This window comes from Varanus komodoensis, unplaced genomic scaffold (genome assembly GCF_004798865.1).
Source record: "Varanus komodoensis strain SLA01 unplaced genomic scaffold, ASM479886v1 scaffold5, whole genome shotgun sequence".
NCBI classification, from domain to species: Eukaryota; Metazoa; Chordata; class Lepidosauria; order Squamata; family Varanidae; genus Varanus; species Varanus komodoensis.
The window spans coordinates 11,378,041-11,400,308 of record NW_025336087.1 but is presented as its reverse complement, the minus strand read 5'-3'; the positions used below and the strand labels follow the sequence as shown (position 1 = coordinate 11,400,308).

General features: G+C 36.9%; 1 protein-coding gene across 2 annotated transcripts in view; it reads right to left on the bottom strand.

Moving 5' to 3' along the window:
• The window catches only part of AP3B1 (adaptor related protein complex 3 subunit beta 1), a 167,849-nt gene that overhangs the window by 14,465 nt on the left and 131,116 nt on the right, over window positions 1-22,268 (bottom strand). Inside the window, exons 25-27 of one of the 2 annotated variants that reach the window (XM_044446338.1) lie at window positions 11,275-11,372; window positions 9,642-9,670; window positions 5,485-5,619 (exon numbers count right to left, since the gene is read on the bottom strand). In XM_044446338.1, coding sequence (XP_044302273.1) covers window positions 5,611-5,619; window positions 9,642-9,670; window positions 11,275-11,372 — 136 coding nt within the window. In that variant the 3' untranslated portion in view covers window positions 5,485-5,610. Of the gene's footprint in view, window positions 1-5,480; window positions 5,620-9,641; window positions 9,671-11,274; window positions 11,373-22,268 lie in introns of those variants that run through there. The other variant, XM_044446337.1, reaches the window with a different exon arrangement.

Here is a 22,268-nt window from a genome sequence, read left to right as displayed (position 1 = left end):
TGCAAGACTCCAAGTTAAACCATTCGTCTAAGATGGTTTAATTCCATCGTATCTTGGAGTTCTGAACTTTGACTTTCACACTGTACTGCAGTTTTTTAAAGACTTGTTTGAAGAAACATGACTCTTCAGAAATGGTTGGGTATTCAAGTAATCATTATGTGGTGGTGAATGCAGCTGAAACATTCACATTCCAGACTTTTTGTTAATAGTATTAGGTGATCACAGATGACATTCTCTTGCTTATGTAAGTCTCCACACACCAGACTTGATGTACATGAGTTACAGGAAGTAGAATAAAGCTAAAATTCCAATATCTTCTTATTTAGCCACAATATAATTATTCTGCTTCTGGAAAGACAGCTATGTAGTCTTACTTTAAGACTGTAATGCACTATACAACTATCAAGGCTCTGTTCTATACTGTTAGATGAGGGAACTGAAACAAACACTTTTCTTTTCTACAGTCTGTATTTACTATCCATTTCTTTATATCCTGTTCTATCCCTCTTGCCAAGATCTCAAGGTGGCCTTTATGAGCCTCCTCTGCATTTTATCTTCACAATAACCCTGTGAGGAAGTTAAGCTGAGAGTCACTGACTGATCCAAAGCTTCATGTCTGACTGGGCCTTGAAACGAGTATCCCAAGCCCCTCCAACACTCTTACCACTTCACCAGACTCTCATTTAGGATACTGGAAAACAGATACTTTAATCTATTTCTCACCCCATATATAGCATTGTGCAGTGTTCATAAGCAAACACTGGATGACAGATTCCAAAATGAAAGAACCATTCTTCACTGTGTGCCGTATCAACTGACTTTGTTTCACTCTTCTAATTTTCATTGTAACAATCATTTATGTTTCATTGGTTGACCCACCTCATAATTGTTGACATTGACTAATGGTATCTCTATGGTTTCAGGAAGGAATTTCCAGTCCTATCTGGAGATGCTGCAGATTGAATCAGGGTCTTTCTGCATGAAAAACATGGCCCCTACTACTCTCAATTCAGTACTGGGTTAGTATTAACTCAGGTGATAAAGCATAATGTATTATATTTTTCAGATTTATAACAAGATATAGTGATCTTGGATTTTGGTAAAAGACATCCAACACAGTTTCCCTGTTCCTTGTGAACAGCTTTTAAGACTCTTGACTTCTTCCTCTTACAAGCCCCTACCCCTGTACCTAAATAGACTTCACTGTGAAGACTACAGCTGCTTTTCAACAATCCCAAAAAAGCATAGCTAACACTTTTCACAATCCTGCATGGAAGTTGCTTTTCTGTGTATCTGTACCATAGTACAACCACATGGATGGGTCAGTCATGCAGGTCTTTACCACAAAATCCTCAGAAGAGATGACTGGAAAGTAAAACTCTGCTAGACTAGCCATATTCAACAGAATTTGGACCTTTAAACATTTACCAGTGGTATGGGATGACTCCATAGAATACTAGTTCCTGCTCTGCTCTTATAATTTAAAAGATAACTTACTCTATGAGCAATCTAAAAGGAGCAAGAAATCATATTGCCACCATATATTAGAGTATGGCATTAATGTTCTTGACTTTTGGTTGCTGCTAAACACATTTACAATAATTCTAAATTATTTAACCCAGCAAATTATTTAATCCATGATAAGACATAGATCCTGTGGGTGCACCTTTCCATATGCAACCAATACTCACCTAGAACATGGTGAGTATCCAACCGATACTCAGCTTAAACATAATTTTAAGATTATTATCTGTTGACCTGCTCAATTTCTACTTATTTTGGTTGCTTTTAGAACTGCTAACTCCCTGTTGTTCTATCAGTTGTTCCTCCTAAGTCACCAGCACAACAGGACACTGCCTACTGAGTATAAGGCTATAACATGGCTATTAGTTTTGATGGCTATAACTCAGAGATAGGGGAGGGATTTGCAAAATGGTGTTTGCACATTCCATAGCATCCCAAAGGTTAAATTACTCATGATGGGATGTTGTATCAGGCAAACCTAATCATTCAGCACTACAGGAATAATTATTATTGATAAAAGAGTGATTCAATTAGTTCTAAGAAGGAACACTGTATAATGGTAAATACCTAATACCTACTATTCTGATTGTAGCTTTTTATACTGTAGGGTCTCAAGGTGCAAATAAGGTGAGGTATTTGAGGGTATTTCTTGAGATGGATAGTTACAGAATACTAAATCCATCCTATTAACTTCCATTCCCTCAGATTTTCAAATAATACACATGACAACCTAATGTAAGAGCAAGCTGGAGCAGGCAAAGGCATCCAGCATTCTGTTCCACATGGCTAATCAGATGCCCATGAGAAACCCAGAGGCAAAAAGTGAGTGAAACAGCATCCCTCTGCTTGTGCTCTCAAGCATCTGTTACTTTAGAGGCATGCTGCTGCTGATCCTAGAAGTAATACAAAGCCAACATGACTCATAGCTATATCACAGTCTTATCCTCAATGTATCCTACTGTACCTGCGTACTAGCAGAAGCAAACATTAATGCAATTGGATTTAGCAGTTCCAAAAGCAATGAGGAATGAGCAGAAATGTTTATTTCAGGACGTGGCTGTACTAACCTACCACGTCCTGGAAATTAGTGTTTGTATTTGTTTCCAAGGTACTTTTAGAACCACCAATGCCTTATTGCACCAGTGTTCAATCCTTCTATTCTAGTGGAACACAATCAAGAGAAGTGCATTGGCCTCAATAGATACTGGCTCATGAATTTCACTATTCCACTGCCAAATTATTATTATTATTACATTGCATTTATGTTGTGGAAATACCATTTATCATTATGGAATTAAGTGTAGCTTGAACCAGGAAAAGAACCTTAGGCTTCAGTTACAGACAGGCTAGCCATCTGGGCAAAGAATAGCAGCAAATGAGGGATCAGAAAAGACACAAAATTGTTAAATATGCTCACATGCTTTATACTGCAGTAATTGGTTAAAACTGTATCACAAGATCACAAGACAGTGACAGACATCAACCGTAAGAAATAAACTTCTGCATTCTTAATATAAAAGGTGATCTCTGTCTGAGAAGGGGCAGACATCTCATTGCTGGCTGGAGAGATCTCTCCCTCACACCAGTGTCAGGTATTTACTAATAAAGGATTGATAGTTTGCATTTTTCCCACTGGCTCAAGGATTTTCCTTCTGGCAAACTGGTCTTCTTCCACAATACCCTGCCCCTTTTCCTCCTGCAAAGCCATCCAAAATTGGCAACAATCGCTGCATCTTGTGGTGGTGAATTCCTAGTTTAGTTATGTACTGTAAAGAAGTATTTGTTTAATCATCCCTGAATATCCCAACATACAACTTCATTGCATGAACCCAGGTTCTGAAATTTTATGAAAAAGCATCTCCCTAGCTCTTTCTCAATGCCATGCATAATTTTATAAAACCATACTATATACACCTGGATGCATTATTTTTTTCAACCACAGAGAACCCCAAGCTTTGTGGCTTTCCTTCACAGAGAAGCTGCTTCAGCCCCTTGAATATAGTTGCTTCTTCCTGCAGCTAGTTGGCCACTATGTGAACAGAATGCTAAAACAGATAGGCCTTTAATCTGATTCAGCACAGCTCTTCTTATGTACCTTCACCCATTCTATAATATCCTTTCTAAAGCATAAAGACTAGAACTGTGCACAGTACTCTAAGTATGGTAACCACACACATTTGTATTGGCATAATATTGGCAGTTTTCTTTTCAATTCCTTTCCTAAAGATCCCCAATATTGAATTTGCCTTTTTTTTTTTTGCAAAAATGCACATTAAGTAATTATTTTCATTGAGCTATTCACCCCCAAATCCCACAACTAGCTCAGACTCTATCTATGTATATGTAAAATTGAGACTTTTTGTCCCAATGTAAAATAATTGCTTACATCAAATCACATTTCAATATCCTTTGGAGTTATTTGCTGCCCCTTTTTTGTTTTAATTTCCCAAAGTATTTTGGTCTCATCAGCAAACTTGGCAACCTCACTATTCACCCCTAATTTCAGGTAATTTATGACAAGTCAAAATAATTGGTCCCATTATTGAACTTTGGAGGCATACATCATTTACATTCCTCCATTGAAACAATCATCCATTTACTTTGATGGTGCTGAACTGCATGTCTGTATTTCCACCACCAAGTATCTCCCCCTTGACCAGGATGCCACAAGCTAGGATGTCATTCATGACACAAGGAGCAGATCCCTGCTCCCTGATTTCCTTGGGTCCCCAACCAAAGTGTCATTTTCCTGTTTCCTTTCTTCTCTGAGTGGCTGCATCTCTAGGGAAGGGATAGGGCTTCACCCAAGGTTCTGTAGCCTAGAGGTTCTATCTGTCCAATCCCTACTTTCTGCTCTTAAGTGAATTACTAATCCATGAGGCCACCCTTTCATCCTCAGGGAGCCAAGGTTCCATTTAAATGCCAGGAAGCACTTCTTGACAGTTAGGACCCTGAGGGTGTGGAATGGGCTTCCACGAGAGAGGTCGTTGAGGCCCCATCGGTGAGGGTATTCAAAGATAGGCTGGACATGCACATGGTGGGCATGTCGTAAGCGGAGCCGGCTGGTGCCGGAGGTCAGACTAGATGGCCCGGGAGGCCCCTTCTGACCTGCTCTGTTTCTGTTTCTATCCCATACTTGTTTATGTTATTTGAAAACTTTTAAAGGTTAGTGAGGAACTTACCTCTGTGGAAGACACTGATTCTTAAGACCTATCCTTATATATGCTTGATAATTTTATTTTTAATAATGCTTCCCAACAATTTTCCTGGTATACTCATTAATCCATTCCTCTCCAACCTCGTGCCTTCCAGATGTTTCAGACTACAACTCCCACAAACTGCATCCAGCATCACCCAGTCAGGAATACTGGGAACTGTGATCCAAAACATCTGGCAGTCATCAAGCTGGGAAAGCTGCATTGTTAATCGGCCTGCGAATTCCTAGATCCTTATAAAAATGGTGTTACATGGGCCATTTTCAAGACTTTTGGTTCAGAGGCCAATCTTAGGGAAATATGTTTTGGTAAGATGATCAGCAATTTCTCACTTGAATTCTTTAAGAACTCTCAGTTGGATATCATCTAGGTTTGCTGATCTGTTTAAAATTTGGCATTATCCATCAAGCAGCTAAGTGATTAGAAGAAGGTAGAAAAGCCATGTATATAGGTACACAGGGAACATTAATGGTAAATAATCCAAAATAATTTAATCAAGGATATTGTTCCTATGATTAAGAAATGGAAATACATAAAAATCCAGTTTAGGCTTCCACTAGCCATCCAAATCTGCTAAAGTCCAAACTTATTTGAAACTTCATTTTCCTGGCTTTTTCAAGTGAGGATCCAAATGTCTCTCTATTCAAGCATGTGTTTATAAATAGTGTTTATAAACACTATTCACAGTGTTCTGCAACCATGTTATCTAAGTCTTATAAGATACCCTAGCATATAGATTACCTGTGAACATTATCTTCACCGGAAGGAATCACACCAAGGTTTGCTACGCTTGCCACTTTCTGCAATATTACAAGACAAGTGGAATTCTGTGGTGCAACTGTGATGACAGTGGATGTTTCATTCATACCAGTCAGCCTTCCTGAAACAATAAAACATAAGACCCATGTATCCATGAGGTAAATGTGACAATACCTAGCCAGTTAACTACAGGTTCATTTAGATATCCTTATGTATTTCCTCATAGTTTCGCTTTTGTTGGCAATAAACTAACAAAAAATGAATGCATTTGCAACTGCATTATAAGTATATATGAAAACTACACACACACACAAATTCATAATTATAATATTTACAATGTATATCTTATGGAAAATCAGCATGAAGTAATTTAAACACCAATACATATGGCTTTTCCATTTACTTTTTACATTTTGCGCTAAAAATCTATTATATTAAATTTTCTTTTAAGACAATATTCTAATTTCAGTGTTTTAGCAATCATCAAATAAATTTCATTTGTTGTTGTTGTTGTTGCTAGTCGCAAAGTTGCATCCAACCCATCATGACCCCATGGACAACATTCCTCCAGGCCTTCCTGTCCTCCACCATCCCCCACTCCCAGTCCACTTAGGCTCACATCAACTGCTTTGTTGTTATGAGTCATCAAATCATCTCTGACTCATGCCTACTCTATGAATGGATGCCCTCCAAAATGTCCTGTCCTTGACAGCCCTGCTCAGCTCTTGAAAAGTCAAGACTGTGGCTTCCTTTATAGAATCAATCAGTCTCATAGTTGGTCTTCATCTTCTGTTTACAATTCTCCTCTCTAGCTAGTAATACTTACTTTTATCAAGATATTTAATAGCTAGACCCTCCCCAAAGTTTGATCCATATTCAGTACTTCCAGACTTGATATATTTAATATACTATTCTGGAAATTTACAAAGAGTGTCAAACCAGTAACTATATATTTAAAGTAAGGCATACCGAAAACAAATGTGGGAATAAAAACAAAGGCATTACAGATGGTTGACACCCAGGCCTCAATATGCACCTCATAAAATAGGGTGTTGCTTTATGAAAGCTCTAGCCACAGTAAAGTTAATGTGCCTTAGGACCTTACTGTGTAGACAGGCAAGGAACTGACACACATACGCCCTTTGCCTATTGGGATCTGATGTAGTGAACACACACATCCAATCTCCACTCCAAAGGCCATTCAGATGTGCCCTAAGCAGACAGGTAATAAACAGTAATATCTAGCATTAGATGCTGAACATGTATCTCCATAAGATTATTATGGAGTTTAACCTGTTTCAGTATAATTTTAAATGTCTATAGCACCAGTGTTTATAGTAGACAAACTATAAAGATTTTTTTTAGTATGTATTTTCCTCAAGAAACCATGTCAATAATCTTGCTAGCTTTAAAAATACTAACTTTAGCTGGGAACAGTACATGTTGTTGCAAATGGTTTAAATTTTACATTAGGAAAATGCTTTGAAAAAAGTACATAATCAGTCTAAGGTTGCTTTTAAGCAAGGCACAGGACTGACATAACACTGCTGAGAGATGTGTGTACTCATTAAGGATTTAAACCTTCTCCATTAAGCTCTATTGAAGAGCAAATGCTGAATAAATGAATGCAACTATGTTTATGTTAAAAGCCTGTTTCCCCGCAGCAGCATGTAATTAAAGGAAATGTTGTACAAAGCCAGTACTTTTGTCAAGCTCCTGTAAATGGAAAGATGGATAGCACTCAGAGAAGTGAATGCATTGCTTCATATTTAACCTTAACACTCTTGTCATTAATGGTTTGTCTAACTTGTTCTATAAAGACAAGGTACTGCTCCATTGAAGTAAAATTAAAAAAATCAACTAAACCATGCTTTTCAGAACAGAAGATTCATTATCGTTGACTAATGTATTGGCATAAAGCAAAGTAACATCCTATCAAGTAAGGCACACATTCAATCTGCCTTACCCCCCCCACTTTATTTTTAACTCATGCTGTTTTATTGTTATAGGCAATTTGTACCACTCAGCATGACAGTGTAAACTGAATCAAGATTAATTTACATGCAAAAGAACACTTAGCATGGTAAGCAAATGTATTGTCTCGATTGCTGAGGTGGAAAAGAACCTGAAAAGAAAAAAGAGGTGTTCTAATTAAGGGGCATCAAATATGATTGCTTGTGGTAGTTAAGGGCCAGAAAATAGTGAATGTCTGACCATTTAAAGAATTAGCACCTTGCCTGTTAGAACAGAAAATGTTGTAAGCATAAATCTTGATAAAATCAAGTAAACATTTTGTGGTTGTTTCCTTTTCTAAAGACAAGGCTTTTCTCAATTGAAATCTATTGGATATCCTCAAAATTGTCAATTTAAATTATCAAAACGTTATCTTTGAAAAAAAAAACCTAGAAGAGGGAATTACTATAAAGGCATCATTTTCAGAAAAATCCTAATAACCAATAATAAAAGTATGTGCAATCTTTGTTGATTTTTAAATATGTGTAATTTTAATTGTAGTATGCCTCCAAGATATCTCAGGAAACTGATCTTACATACAGATCCGTAAAACATAAAGCTTTTATGATTTTTAATCAACATAAAATTACAAAAAGTGTGGATACAAAATTAAAGTCTGGAAACAAGAGAACCAGAAAGGACTATGATAATTGTATCTTGGTACTTTGATCCCAAACTACCAAACCATTTAACTATATCTGCTGTTCTGAACTGTGTTAGAAGGGTTGGGAAAGAATAACCCTGAAAAAGGTTTCTTCAGTTCAGCAATAAGAACCTGGAAAAACAGCATGGCAGGGCTTAGCATATTGTGCACAGCAGGCATATCCATGCAGCTTTCCATCTTCTAGTGCTGCTCAGAAAACTTTAATAAGCATGAATATTCAGCAGCTCCTTTCCCTGCTGCCTTTGCTCAACTCCATCAGATGGAAGGAACACATACTTCACAATACAAAAATGTATTTTTCTTCATATGATAAACATTCCATGGATTTTATTACTGATTTTAGACATCCATGTCTCAAAATAAGTCTTTTAGTTCTGAATAATAAAAATGTACTTCTGTGTCTCCTTTGTGAAATCAATATTGTCTTATCTAATTTTGTCATATTTAAAGTATTTCTAGATATGATGGTTTGAAACACTGCTGGTTTAGAACACTGCATGAAGGAAAGAAAACTCTGGACAACAATTTTTTTAAATCTCTCAAGCAGCTGTATAATTGAGAACAATTTGTAAGTTAATAAGGATAGCCATGGGACAATCAGGCATAATATTCTTAGTTTGTAAATACCTTTGTAAAAAATGTAGAAGTGAAAACCAGAATATGAATGAGATATTCTGACAGCAATCCTGTATGCACCTACATGGAAGTAAGTCCTATTGAAGTCAGCAGGGCTAACTTCTGTTTAGAAATGTATATAATTATAAAATAAGTAATTGTTTAATAGCTCTTTTTTAAAATTATCCCCAAATATTCAGTAAGCTGTTCCTTAAACTTATTTAGAAAAAATGTAAAGCTGAAAATTGAGACTTCTATTATCATGAATTCTCTAAAACAGCTGAAACATTTAACTAAGAAGATACTAAAGAAAAGGGTTTTTAAACCTGTGGTAAATTTGCCAGCATCAGTCCTGCATCAAAGAATGAATTCAGGAAGACAGAAAGAGCAATACTGAAATGCCAAGAGACCTTCATGGATTTACAAATACTTCATATAAACAAATTTTCAAATAGCTTTATTCAGAGTAGCCTTTCTGCTCTATTAAACATAGCAAACAGCTGCCAGATTTATTCAGACAAATAATCAACAACCACAGAAGTAAAATGGCAGAAGAAAAAGGAATTTTGGCAACAACTCCACAGAGAACCACAGCTATTCTCAAAGTGCACTTCTTCCATGCACTCATGGTTCTGAATGGCCAGTCAGGGGAAAAAAAGCTCTCAGTCAACAGCTAAGCATACAAAACTCAATCAAAATACCAAGCGAGCAAGCATACAACAAGTATGGGAGAGGGAGAGACAGAGTGCAATATCCAGTTTTATTTAAAATTGAACTGCTATATGACTTTTTAAGAGAAAGTGGGGATGCAGAGGTTCACAAAATATGACAAAGCCTAGTCATTCACTCACCTTGGTTTGCTGAGCACGTGTAAAGCAGGCTTTTGCCAACAAAGAGTAAGAACAGTAAACAGTTACCAACTGGTTAGGGAAGAAAATCATTGCCCTTACTTTTTATTTCAAGGATTAACTACAGGAAAATAATGGGTATGAAATAGATGCTAAGGCAATTTTATTATTTCACAGCAAAAAAGTCAAAAGGAAAAAGGGATATAAACATGTATATTAAGCGAATGTCATATTACTCTGGAGTAATTGCTTCCCAGAACTGTGTGATATTATAGATTAAAGAGTCTGGGTAATGTAAGTGCCTGTATCAGAATGTACAACAAAACCAACTTTTTTTCTTTTGGATGAAGAGACTTTATAAAGAAACCAGAACACACAATATTTGGCTTATTTAAATACAGTGGCAGAGAAAACTTTTTATGAAAGTATTTGTACTACTGAATTCCCTCCACATATATTCAATGCTAGCCAAGCCATGCAAAGAGCCTGCCGGTTAAGAGACGTTTGTATTTTTAAAGCATGACATCAAAATGTACCAACTAAATTGCCAAATAATACTTTTTTTTTTCAAACAGGCAAATGATGCATTTAATACTAAACAGTACTATCAGATGTAGTAACACTAATGAATGTTACTGTAACTGGGCCCAACTATACTAGCTATATGCAAACAGAAGCTTTAGAATAAAAAGTAGAAACAGAAGGCAATGTATTATTTGATATATTTCTTCGAGTGACTAAGCATGCCTCTATTCCACCTATTAGTACCAATAAGTAGTACATTAGTGCATCAATGTAGGAAACTTTGGGCAGTATCCAATGGTGTCACAGTGCTAAACTAATGCTAATACAATATCATTAACATTTGTCAAGCTAAAGGGTAAAGTTGTGGTTTGCCACTGAAATTCACTTGCTCCCTTTGTTTGGCAATGCTAATGGTGTTGTGGTTGAATTGGTTTATGCTAGTGCAATGTCAGTAGCACCGATACTATGGCAGCATTGGATACAGTCCCTTAGCTCCCGGGGCAAATATTGGTTATATTTTACTACTCCTTATTCTCCAAGATTTATTAAATAGTTGTCAATTAACAACAGAATGTACATTCAGGTTGAATTTAGACAGTTGCTCAAGGTGTCATAAGCCATGAATTCTGAAGCCATGAATGAACATCTCAGATGAATATTCTTCCCCTTGTGCCTCTTCTCCCACCTTCTGTCATGTATTAGCATTGGTGTGAAGCATGTGGCTTGTATTAAGCCAGAGTTCCCCTTTATGTCTGAAACAAGAAATTGGCTTCATGTTGGTAAACACTGCAGCTCAGAGTGCCTGGTTTGGACATCACAGGGTCTGGCTTAATATGAGCTAGTATTTGCAATGAAATCAGTGTGCAACAATAGGAAGGGGGACAAGGAGTGGTGCTTAACTCTGAATCTTATTTATAGCTTCACAAGGCATGGTTTAAGAAGGCTTGAATGACAGTCTGAGCTAAACTTATCTGCACTTCTGGGGATAGTCTCTCAACAAAATAATGCAGTTAGACAAGAAAAGAATTTACATAATATTTTACAATAAAATAGTATTTGCAAGAAAGGTAGAATAAAAAACCATTCCTCGTGTTTTATATTTATTTCTCACCTCGTTCTCTCTTGAAGTCCTTTTCTGACATTGTTACTGGTAAAAGTAACTCTCCAACAGGGGGCTGAATAGTAACACTGAATTGATCATCCTTTGTACTGTAAAAAAGCAGACCATAGAATGTTGAATAAATAGTTTAGTATTTTTGCTGCATTTCTCAAAATGTAACTTCACCAGTCCATGCCAAAGAAGAAAATGGCTCATTCTAATTTTTAGCAGAATCTATAGCTATAGTGTTCGTTCTCTTTTCACCTCTGGATAAGATCACTTTTTCACAGATTATCCATCGTATCAACCATCTTAAGGAGTAGGGCACTCTTATTCTCCTTTTATACACCATGGGACAAAAATGAGATACAGTGATTCAAATTGGTATTATATTAATATAGAGTAATAATATTCAAATACAGTTTTAGTAGCAAAGTCTTTCCAAAACTCTCAGGAGAAGACAACTACAGAATTTTTCCTGTTAGAAAATAAAAATGAGGAATGCAAGGATGAAAATGGGGTAAGAAATCACTGTGGGATGGTAGAAAAATGGAAGGGGGCAGAGAATATCAAATACACAAGGTGTTGCAGTGCAAAGTAACTATTTTCATGTACAGTACTTGATGTGGACTCTAATTCGGCACTTACACTATAATACAACTGTGATTCTTAAATTTTTAATGGGGCTACTTTTATAGATTTTTCTATTATGCTACAGCAGATCTACCTTTGTAGATAGACATTCTTTATGCACTGACTTAAAAAAAAAACTACATTTAAGGGGCAAGGGTTAGATTAGTAGTATAAAGTAAGTATTTTCTTTACATTTTGCCTACAATGAACAAAGATTAGAATATCCTAATTAAGAATATCCAGAAAATACAGAGCTGCCCTAGGATAAACACCTATATATTTCAAGGACTAATCTAGAACACTGGCTATGGGACAACCACCCACTTGTTACCCAAGATAACTATGGTGAACCCAAATGTCACATTCCAACCGTAAAACATGGGTTCTTTTCACTTATAATTCATGGTTACCAAACCATGGCTTTTTACTGCAGCTGGGTCCAGACAGCATGAAAATCCATGTTTCAAAAAATCCCACAAGGTTCACTTATAACCCATCTTAAGTGTGGTATAGAATGTTGTCCGAACCCAGTCATTAAGTTCAAGACCACTCAGCAATTTAGTGGAAAAAAAGATCTATCTCTGATAATTGTTCTTATCAGAACTGGACAACTCTAGACAACGAGAGAGAGAGAGAGAGAGAGAGAGAGAGAGGTTTTGAGGCCTGAGAAGCCCTTGTCTTATTTTGTTACCCTGGGCATAAAGTTATTCTGTAAGAAAGCATATATTTCATGCAATCTGTATAATCTCTTGCACAAAATATGGGTTAAATGGTACCCGTTAGCCAAATATGAAATTTTGATCAAAAAGTTGACCAAAATGAAGTACTATTTAGGCTGATACATTTCTTTGCAGTTTGGCATGCATTTAAGTATCAACCATGGTTCCAAAAGCTTAAAAGAGGCACTGACTGCATTCTCCCCAGGGCCTCCATGTTCTGAAGCAGTCCATCTGTCACCTCTGCATCCAAGAATTCAGCACCAGATCCACTGGCCTTGCCCCTTTAAAACAAAATCTAAAACCTCTGAAGACTGGAAAAAGGGTTATCACCTACCCCTTGTGACATGGTTCAAGCAATACCTCATTAAACGTACAAACAAGACTAATTAATTGTGCAAGTTTTGTGGTCTCCCACAGTGAAAACTGGGTACTTGAAAATGGCAGTATATTTGTCAAAGAGACTCAGGATTATAACACCTACATTTTGAGCATTGCACAGCCATATTTTAGGGCAGCATGAAAGTCCTCTTTTAGCTTGCAATTCACATCATCATCATCATCAAATATTGATTGGTGGGAAACCTCAGTTATCCTACTTAAACCCTATTGGTACAATAGTTTCTAACAGAAAAATCACTTGATTAATATCCATGGTATTTAAATTAATTTCAAACATTTGTTATTGGTTTTACCAGCTTTTTAACCTCAGAACTCTGAGGTTGGTAGGTAAGCGATACACAATGATAAACATAGAAGGTGTGCTTGTTTTATTAAGAAGAATTAGATGACAAGAGAACTGCCAGAAAATTTTAATAAAAACAAGCTCTTCTTCCAAATCAAATCTCTGTAATATAGTTAAACAATTTGTGACTAAACTCTATTTAGTGATCATTTAGTGAAGCTAACATTTTAAAAGGAATACAATGAATAGATTTATTTTTAGACTCAGAAAAGTGGTTTCAAAACCATATAAACAAAAAAAAAGATATAGTAAAATGTTCTCAAACTCTTGACTGGATTCATGCAGTGATCTACCCCTGCAAACTCATATATAAAAATGAAATTGCAAAAGATCTTTTATATAGAGTATCAAGCCAAATGGATATAAAAATGTTTATTTTTCTTTTATGTTTCAAATAAAGTTCAGTCTGGGAGTAAAGTCATTCATTTTGTTAATTGGACCCAGCAAATAAAAATGAAACCAAATGCACAGTTGCATTGTCTAAACATAATAGCAACATCTGTTTCAGTGGCTTAGATACAGTGGTTTCTTGGACTAGCTAGAATTGTCAAAAAGTGGAAATCCAGTAAATGTACTTTCAACAAATAAAAGGCATATTCTGATCCAATACTAAGTACAATTAAATGTTCAAAATTGAAGTGCAAAAATATACTTTTGTTCACAGGAAATACTTGCTAACTTGCAAGTTCCACCAGCAATGGGTTTAAGATTCCAGCTTAACAGAATAATTAAACAGAAGCATCACTGAAGTTCTTTAATCTTAATCCTACTGGAAGAGGATTGTGACTCCTAAATACCACTGATGAACATGAATCAATGGGGCTCTGAAAGTACAAATGACTCGAGAAGAACAGCCCAAACACAACTGAAAAACAAAAACCAAGTCTCATTAACATCTAATCTGCCCTGTCTCTTAGGTTCAGAACAGTAAACAATCCAAGGAGAACAATGACTAACTTTGGTAGGCCTCCTAAAGAGCAGAATGTTGTGCATTCGCAAATTTCTACATATTATTAGAACAGTTCAATATACCCCAAATCACTTCCTTAGTACATCAAATATAGTTTGATTAGAACTGCAGTTGAATAGGTTGACAAAACAATGCAACATATTGCTTATAGACAAGAGAAGTACTAATAGTTGCATATAACTTTTGCTACAAGTGCTTGAACTGAATATATTCTTGTGGCTTGTCTAAACAGGAGATTCAGGTTATATGATATAAAGACAGAAATATCACATATGATAGAAGAGGACAGGACAAAAAGAAGTAACACCATACTGTAAGAATTTGCCTTAGCAGGTAGAGTTGGGGGAGATAACAAGGGATATGGAATAAAAATAGAGGTACAAGATGGCGTGTATGGACAGAAGAAACTTTTTTTTTTTTTTTACCACTAAGAAGAAACTACAAATATGAAAACAAAATTAAGGAGTCAGAATCAATAGCTATTGTTAGTCCAAAATCCAGCCATCCAATACCTTTACTAGAACCCACAACCTTTCAGGAAATCCAGGCCTTTTCATCAGGAACGGTGTTATACAAAAACAGGAGAAGCTGTATTAGAGTACATGCATGTTTCAGATGACATAGAGGACATATCATCAAATCATAAAAACATGTTATTTGATTCACCCATTTTTCTAATTATAAAATTCAGCTTAATCTCCAGCTTTGCTAATATAAAATTTACTATTTTACTCTTTATTTTTGTTCTCTGCCTACCAAGAAAACTTTCATTCGAAAATGGGAGAACCATCCATTCTGTGCTACATTGTCCAAACACTCCTGGGTGTAACTTCAAGTCAGCATGACCTCTAGAAGAGCCTTTGTTCAAAGTCTGCACCTCTTCTTCTGCTGTTCATTTATTTGCTCTGTATAGCATGCAACTGGAAAGTGCTGTTGGTGTGGTTTACAATAATAAAACCAAACAACAACCTCATAATCAATAATAAATCAAAATTAAAAAAGTGTGAAAATAATACAATATTTAACACTATGGAAAATATTGAACACATTGCAGAGCCAGCAGTAAAATTAATAAAGCAACGGATCAGAGGTTAATGTCTGCTTCAAAAAGATAGTCATAATGAGGATGCCAGAGAGATTCCCTTGCAAATGTAATTCCATACAGGCCACTACAGAGCAGGCTCTTTCCCGTTAGCCACTCATTAGACACCCAGAGAAGAACCCCTGAAGATCTTAGCACTTGGGAAAGAACATACAGAAGACAGTGCTCCTTCATGTTAAGATTTTGACGACAGATATGCCAGGACTTTAAGAACACCCTCAACAGTTCTTCTGAGGAAGCCCCTGCCAAAGAAAGTCGAGAGGATGGCTAACACCACAGCTGTGGAATGACCTCCCCAGAGAGGCTTGCCTGGCACCTACACTGCACACTTTCTGGTGCCAGGTGAAAACCTTCCTATTTTCCCAGGAATTTTATGTCTTTGTTTTACACTGCAGTTTTAACCATTTAACTTTCATATTTTATTTTATACTGAATTTTATAATTTAATTGCTGTAAACTGTTGCAAACTGCCCAGACAGCTTCAAATATTGGAAAGGATAAATTGAATAAATAATGGCCACTCTTTTCCCCCTCTTCCTGGAGCCTCACCCCCAAACCTACTCTTTGTAACATCATCTTTACAAAGAATATGAAAGCTTGTCCACAATTTGGCTGGTCCTAGTAAAGGTATTGACTGACCAGATTTTGGCTTGTTTCTTATGGCCTAGCATGGGTTACTTTGTTTTATATATCTGTGTGTGCTGGTGACACATCAATACTCCTTTACATGCTCCAAGATTAATGAGAGCTGTCTTTGGCTCACAAATGTTTCTAGAGTGCCGCAGCCATTAAATGATACACATTAAAATAATACAACTAAACAAAAGATGAAGATATTCTGTCTTACTTTGCTTATCTACATTTTGACACTGTCAATGATAGTTTCATCACACCAACTACCTTTGCGCTTATAAGTAAATGAAAGCTTTAATTTGTCAGATTGCTACCTTAACAGGAAACATGCAGTAGTTTTGAAGATATATGGAAATATTTATGTGTCTGCTATGAATAGATAAGGTGTACATCTACCTAAATATGCTAAGTATTAGGTCCAAGTTAGATATTCTCTACTGTTTTTAATTAGCTAGGTTTGTTGGAAGGTTTTGGTTAATAAAAAAAATGGAGTGCTTTCACCAGCTTTTAACTACCACTAGCTTTGATCTTCCCTCAATTCTCTTTATTTATATAAACAACTATTTTAAACAGGTTAATGTTTTATTACCCATTTTCTTTCCTTTATACAGTTTGCTTTCAGTGAATCACTAGCTCTACTACATTGGTTACCACATAAGAGTGGTAGAGTTTGTTATGCAAAACACACAGTCAATGATTGGCACCTAAACCAATTGATCTACCCATTACCACTATCTCCCTTCCCACACAAGCCTTACTACAAAGCTATTGATTTAAACACTGCCGATCGGTTTCCATTTTCTGATTTTGGGCAGGCTAATTAAGAAAGTGAGTAATTGTGATTACACTGCTTCAGGATCAATTACATTTGATGTAAGACAAAGTACTCCTTTTAGAACAACGTAAGGAAAATAATTATAATCAGAAATGGTCTATGGGATGAACCTTCCCCTAAGTATAAAACCAACATCACACATACTTTTTGTTGTACTGCAGCTCCTCATGTTCCAAATAAACCATATTTAAAGTGATTTGAATAGAATTAGTAATATTTCATCCTGTACAGATGAAAAATATACCCTATTTAGGAAGTCTAGGACAAAAATCTATATATTAGTTCTACACTCCCATACATGTGGACATGGAAGATGAAGAAGAGGGTCCAGGATGTGTGAGGATTTAACCTGTGGTGGAGACCTTCCATTTTTGCAAACAACAACAAACCAGACCAGACCACAACAGTGGCGGCAGACTCCCTGGTAACAGCTTAGAATGCAAAGAAAAAACCTTGAACTTTTAAGGCTCACACTTTGAATGGCTAAAGGGAAGCAGGTAATCTACTGATTGCTTCTCCTCAGCCTAGCTAAAAAAGCCCTCTTTAATGAGTTTCTGCTGAAGCATGATGGACCTATGGATTGTCTCCTCACCATCTGGGTTCCATGGACCCATAAGGCAAGGGAATTCTGAAATGGCTTGTTGGCTTTAGGTTCCCAGAGGTTTAGGGTCATGGTGTCATCAATACTATTGTCTCCTTGCCTGCTGGGGGATGAACTGGTATGTGTGTGTAGATATATCATCTTTTTCATTTAAGTGACAATTCTTTTACAATATCAATTTCTTTGTATGCCCCTTTGAGAAGTGTAGGATAAAAATGTGTCCTATTCATTACTCTGTAAAATATTATAGTCCATTCTTCTTTTATCAATATAAACAATTTTAAATAAATGGCTTATTTTAATTATAGATAGCAACTGGAATAGTAACATTTTTCATTTTATAGTGTCTGCAGGTGTTTTAAAAAGTCCCAAACTGGGCAATAGAAAAGCAACTATTGTGTTTTTCTATCTCAAACTTGGTGCTTAGCTTGAGCTGTGTCATTGAGTTCACATTGTTCAAATCATTAAAATGAACACACCACTGGTGTCTGAGGCAGATCTATTTACAGTGACGTTACTCATGGAGCGGGGTTGAAGAATATCGATCTTTCTTGTTTGTCTAATAGGAAAATAATAAACAATTACTAGGCAATGTTGGAGAAAGTAATCAGTTTTTATATATCACTAATACACCAGACCTCCCAAAACATAAAGGTGATGATCTGCATAAAATCAATGTGTTATGCTACAATGCTTATATTCATCACTGCACAGAATCTCAAGTCTTCAGTAGCTTAAGTCTGGAACTGAACTATTAATATGCTGAGAAAGGGGCACTTAAGTGTATACATGCTCTGGAAAACTACACATTTAAAAATGTTCCATGCAATATTTGACACAGGTATACAGCAATAGCATGTTATCCTTCATAAATGCTCAAAAGAAGATTCTCAATGCTGTTACTACATCACAAAGGAAAACATTGCAGATAATCTGTTGAAACAACATGAGAATGGAACTATCTGATTTTTATAAGAACAAAAATAAAATTGAAAATTTGATGTAAATCTCAGTGGTGCTGTTGCATCTCACGTCAGCCTAGGGCTGTGATGTGTGCAGGTCCCAGTGTGAATACGCAAACCCTTCTCTCCATCTGGGAGTTGTCATACTGTGCAAACATGGTTGGTCTTGCATGATGAGTCTGCTTTTATCTAACCCTCACATAACCCATGTTTACTGGGTTCATACAACATAATTACTCTATACAGGGCACCAAGATGAGCCATGCTGTATCATCCAAACAAAGTCAATCAGCGGAACAGAGCAAGGAGAACTAGAATGTAACTAATATAATCTATACAATCTTTTGCATATTTACTCCCTGTAATTCCTTGGCTAGCTGCTCCCCAGACTGCTACTTAGGTTCTGCAAACTGGATTATATAGCCTATTTGCTGATGTGCCTGCGAACAGAATATTAACTAGCTTGGTGAAATATAGCAGCTATGTTGATTATGTTATGGAAGGTTAAGCAGATAACCACTCCAGCAAAAATAACTAGCATACTGAACATTCAGCAAATAAATATTGCACTCTAAGTCTAACAAACTGAGAGAGACTTTATGACTTCTGAGGGCCAAAGGTACTTCCAGAGCATACACAGTGTTGACTATAAAAGTAAACCAATGAAAGGGAATAAAAGAAAAGGCATAAAAATGAAACATTCTGGTATAGAACTTTTGAGATATGTGGAAAGACGCCACGCATCTAATTCCTACCAAGATGGTAAACCTGTTCCTGGGCTGTATCATCTGAGATAGGCATGTGGGAAGCTCCAGTGACTGAATGCTATCTAATACAAAAAAAATTAATCCTCCATCTTGAGCCACACTAGAAGACAAAACACATAATAATCTACTAAAAAACCACAGCTTAAATTATTTGGGGATTGTATAATTGTCCTCCACTTGCAGACTGACTGACATGAAGTATTTAACTTCCTTTAAGCTAGAAGTCCCCATAGTATCCAAATCAGACAACTGTGGTTTAATATCAATTAATGAACCAAGGAAATAAGCCAGAATACAACACATACTCTAACTATATACAGGCTACATTACTATAATGTGTTTTATGTAAGGCTGTCTTGAAGACAGTTTGCAAACTGCAATTGATGTACAGAGTGTGTTAGATAAATACTTGTGGAATTAAGCATTCCAATCACATTATACACATTCTGTACTAACCACATCACTTGCCTATTTGTTTCTGTGCTCAGTTTAAGGTGCTCGTTTTGCCTTTAAAGGCTCTAAACAGTTTGGACCAGGTTACCTGAATGAAGGTTCTCACCTGTATGAGCCTATCAAAGTGTTAAGGTCAACATCTGAAGTTAAGATCAGTGTCCTTTGGTCTGGAGCTGTTATAGCAGTAAGTATTAAGAACCACATCATGGTAGTCCCTCCTGTTGTTGTTGTTAGTTGCGAAGTCATGTCCAACCCATCACGATCCCATGGACAACACTCCTCCAGGCCTTCCTGTCCTCCACCATCTCCCGGAGTCCACCTAAGCTCACACCGACTGCTTCAGTGGCTCCATCCAGCCACCTCATCCTCTGCCATCCCTTTCTTCTTTTGCCATCTATTGTTCCCAGCATTAGACTCTTCTCCAGGGAGTCCTTCCTTCTCATTAGGTGACCAAAGTATTTGAGTTTCATCTTCAGTATCTGGCCTTCTAAAGAGCAGTCAGAGTTGATCTCCTCTAGGACTGACCGGTTTGATCGCCTTGCAGTCCAGCACCACAATTCAAAGGCCTCAATCCTTTTGCGCTCAGCCTTCCTTATGGTCCAGCTTTCACAGCCATACATTGCAACTGGAAAAACCATAGCCTTGACTATACGCACTTTTTAGTCCCTCCTAGGAAAATGCTTATGGCTTTTTCACTGCTGCTTTTAAAGAAAACTTGGAAGTTGGTTTTATTCAAGGCTGTATTTGAAAAATTAGTTAATGCACTGCACTTGGAGGAGTTTAATTTCTGATAGTTTAAGATGTTTTTAAGTTAATAGTAGTTATCTGTATCAGTTTTAAAACTATGTAGTCCTCTTTGTGAGGGTAGGGCATCATGAAAGGCAAGGGACAGATCAAGGAACAAAAGTTCATGTTTCGAATTGTGGCTGACAGCATGACATACTGGATTAGTACACAAACTAAGTCCAGAAAAATTGAAGGACTGTGTGATTGGAGAAGAAAAGTTTCCCTGCAAAATTTGAAAACATACTCTCTGAAACATACCAAGTTTGTAGTCTGGGGTTGCTTCTACACTCCCAGCCAACTCTTGGAGACTCAAGTAGAATATATAAAGTGCTCTCTTCAAGGTTGTCATCCAAATTCTGTTTATCAATTACTCCACACTTGTCAACTATGGCTCTACTTGGATAAGGACCTTGAAATTTTATTCCTGATCTGATAGACATAAGGATCAATTCCTTTAATGTTCTTTAGGTGGAGCTGTCCTTGAAGACTGTTTAGAATAAATGGTTCTGGTGATAGCCTTAAAGCACTGCTTTGTCTGGTTTCTGCATCTATTAGGAAATATTTTCTTCTGTATTAATCCCTCTAGTCCATGTGTGGAAAAAGCACCAGTGGTTTGCTGCAGGCAGTCTCCAGATGCCCAGCATCTGCTGCCACCAAAAAATGGCTGAGGAAAAAAGACTCTAGGAAAATCCACAGTGGTTCCAGCCATAGAATAGGAAACTCATTTCTAGAATGTCCCAGAAAATATGGCTGAATGTTCTTGCCTATTTCCTGGAATACCAAGGAAAGAGGTTGCTGCCAAATAATGGAAACTGTAGAAACACAGAAATAGAGCGAGTCAGAAGAGGCCTCCCGGGCCATCTAGTCTGACCCCCACAGCTCCAGCAGCTCTGCTCATGACAAGCCTGTTTCTAGGGAATTTTCCCTCTTGGAGTTGGGGTGGCTGAGCAGAGAAGGGGCTACAGCATGCTGCTGCTCTGCTGCTGCTGCGTGCAGGGGGGTGAGTATGTGAGGGGCTGGATTGCATGCAAGTACAAGCATGTGTTTATATATGCATCCCTGCCCCACGGATGTGGCTTTTGGGAGTGAAAAAATTGTGCATCTTTGCTCTAGGTCCATTGCAAAGATGGTTCTCCTTTTTATGAATTCACATTGCTTCCCATCTGGTGTTGTGGCATTTTTCAGTTGCATTTCTCCCATTTATTGGAAGTCCCTTTCCAAATAATTTACAACCATAGCTTACCTTTGTTTGGTTTTGTAAGATGCAGTAATTTTAATATTTTAACACACACTGATTATTTGAGTTGACTTGCTTTTGTTGCTACATTGCAAGTTGCCAGGATGAGGGTGGAATGCATGATAGAGAAATAAACTGACACGGGAGGGTGGGAATTCTAAGGTACATTACATAAAATCCTTCAGGTACCAAGGCAATGCTACTGAAGGTTAAACTTCTCTGTTATCTTCTATTTACTAATTTCTCAATTGTGCACAGAACACATTTATGTGTGTATACACAATGACCTGGTTTGTAAAGTATGACAGCAAATTATGAATTAATGTATCTATGTAACAATACAGTAAGTTGCTGTATTGTTAACAGTTCTATACCTGCAGACACCATTTCTGCATGCATGAGTTGTCATGTCATGCAAATCCAGATGTAAGGGGTTATTTGAGGGTTGTCTTAACCTTGAAACAATTACTGCAACCTGGGTTTGCACAACATGACAAGCTATGGCAAGTTGGGCCCCTGTGGGCACCTGGCACAATGGGGCAGTACTCATGGGTAAATTAATCCAC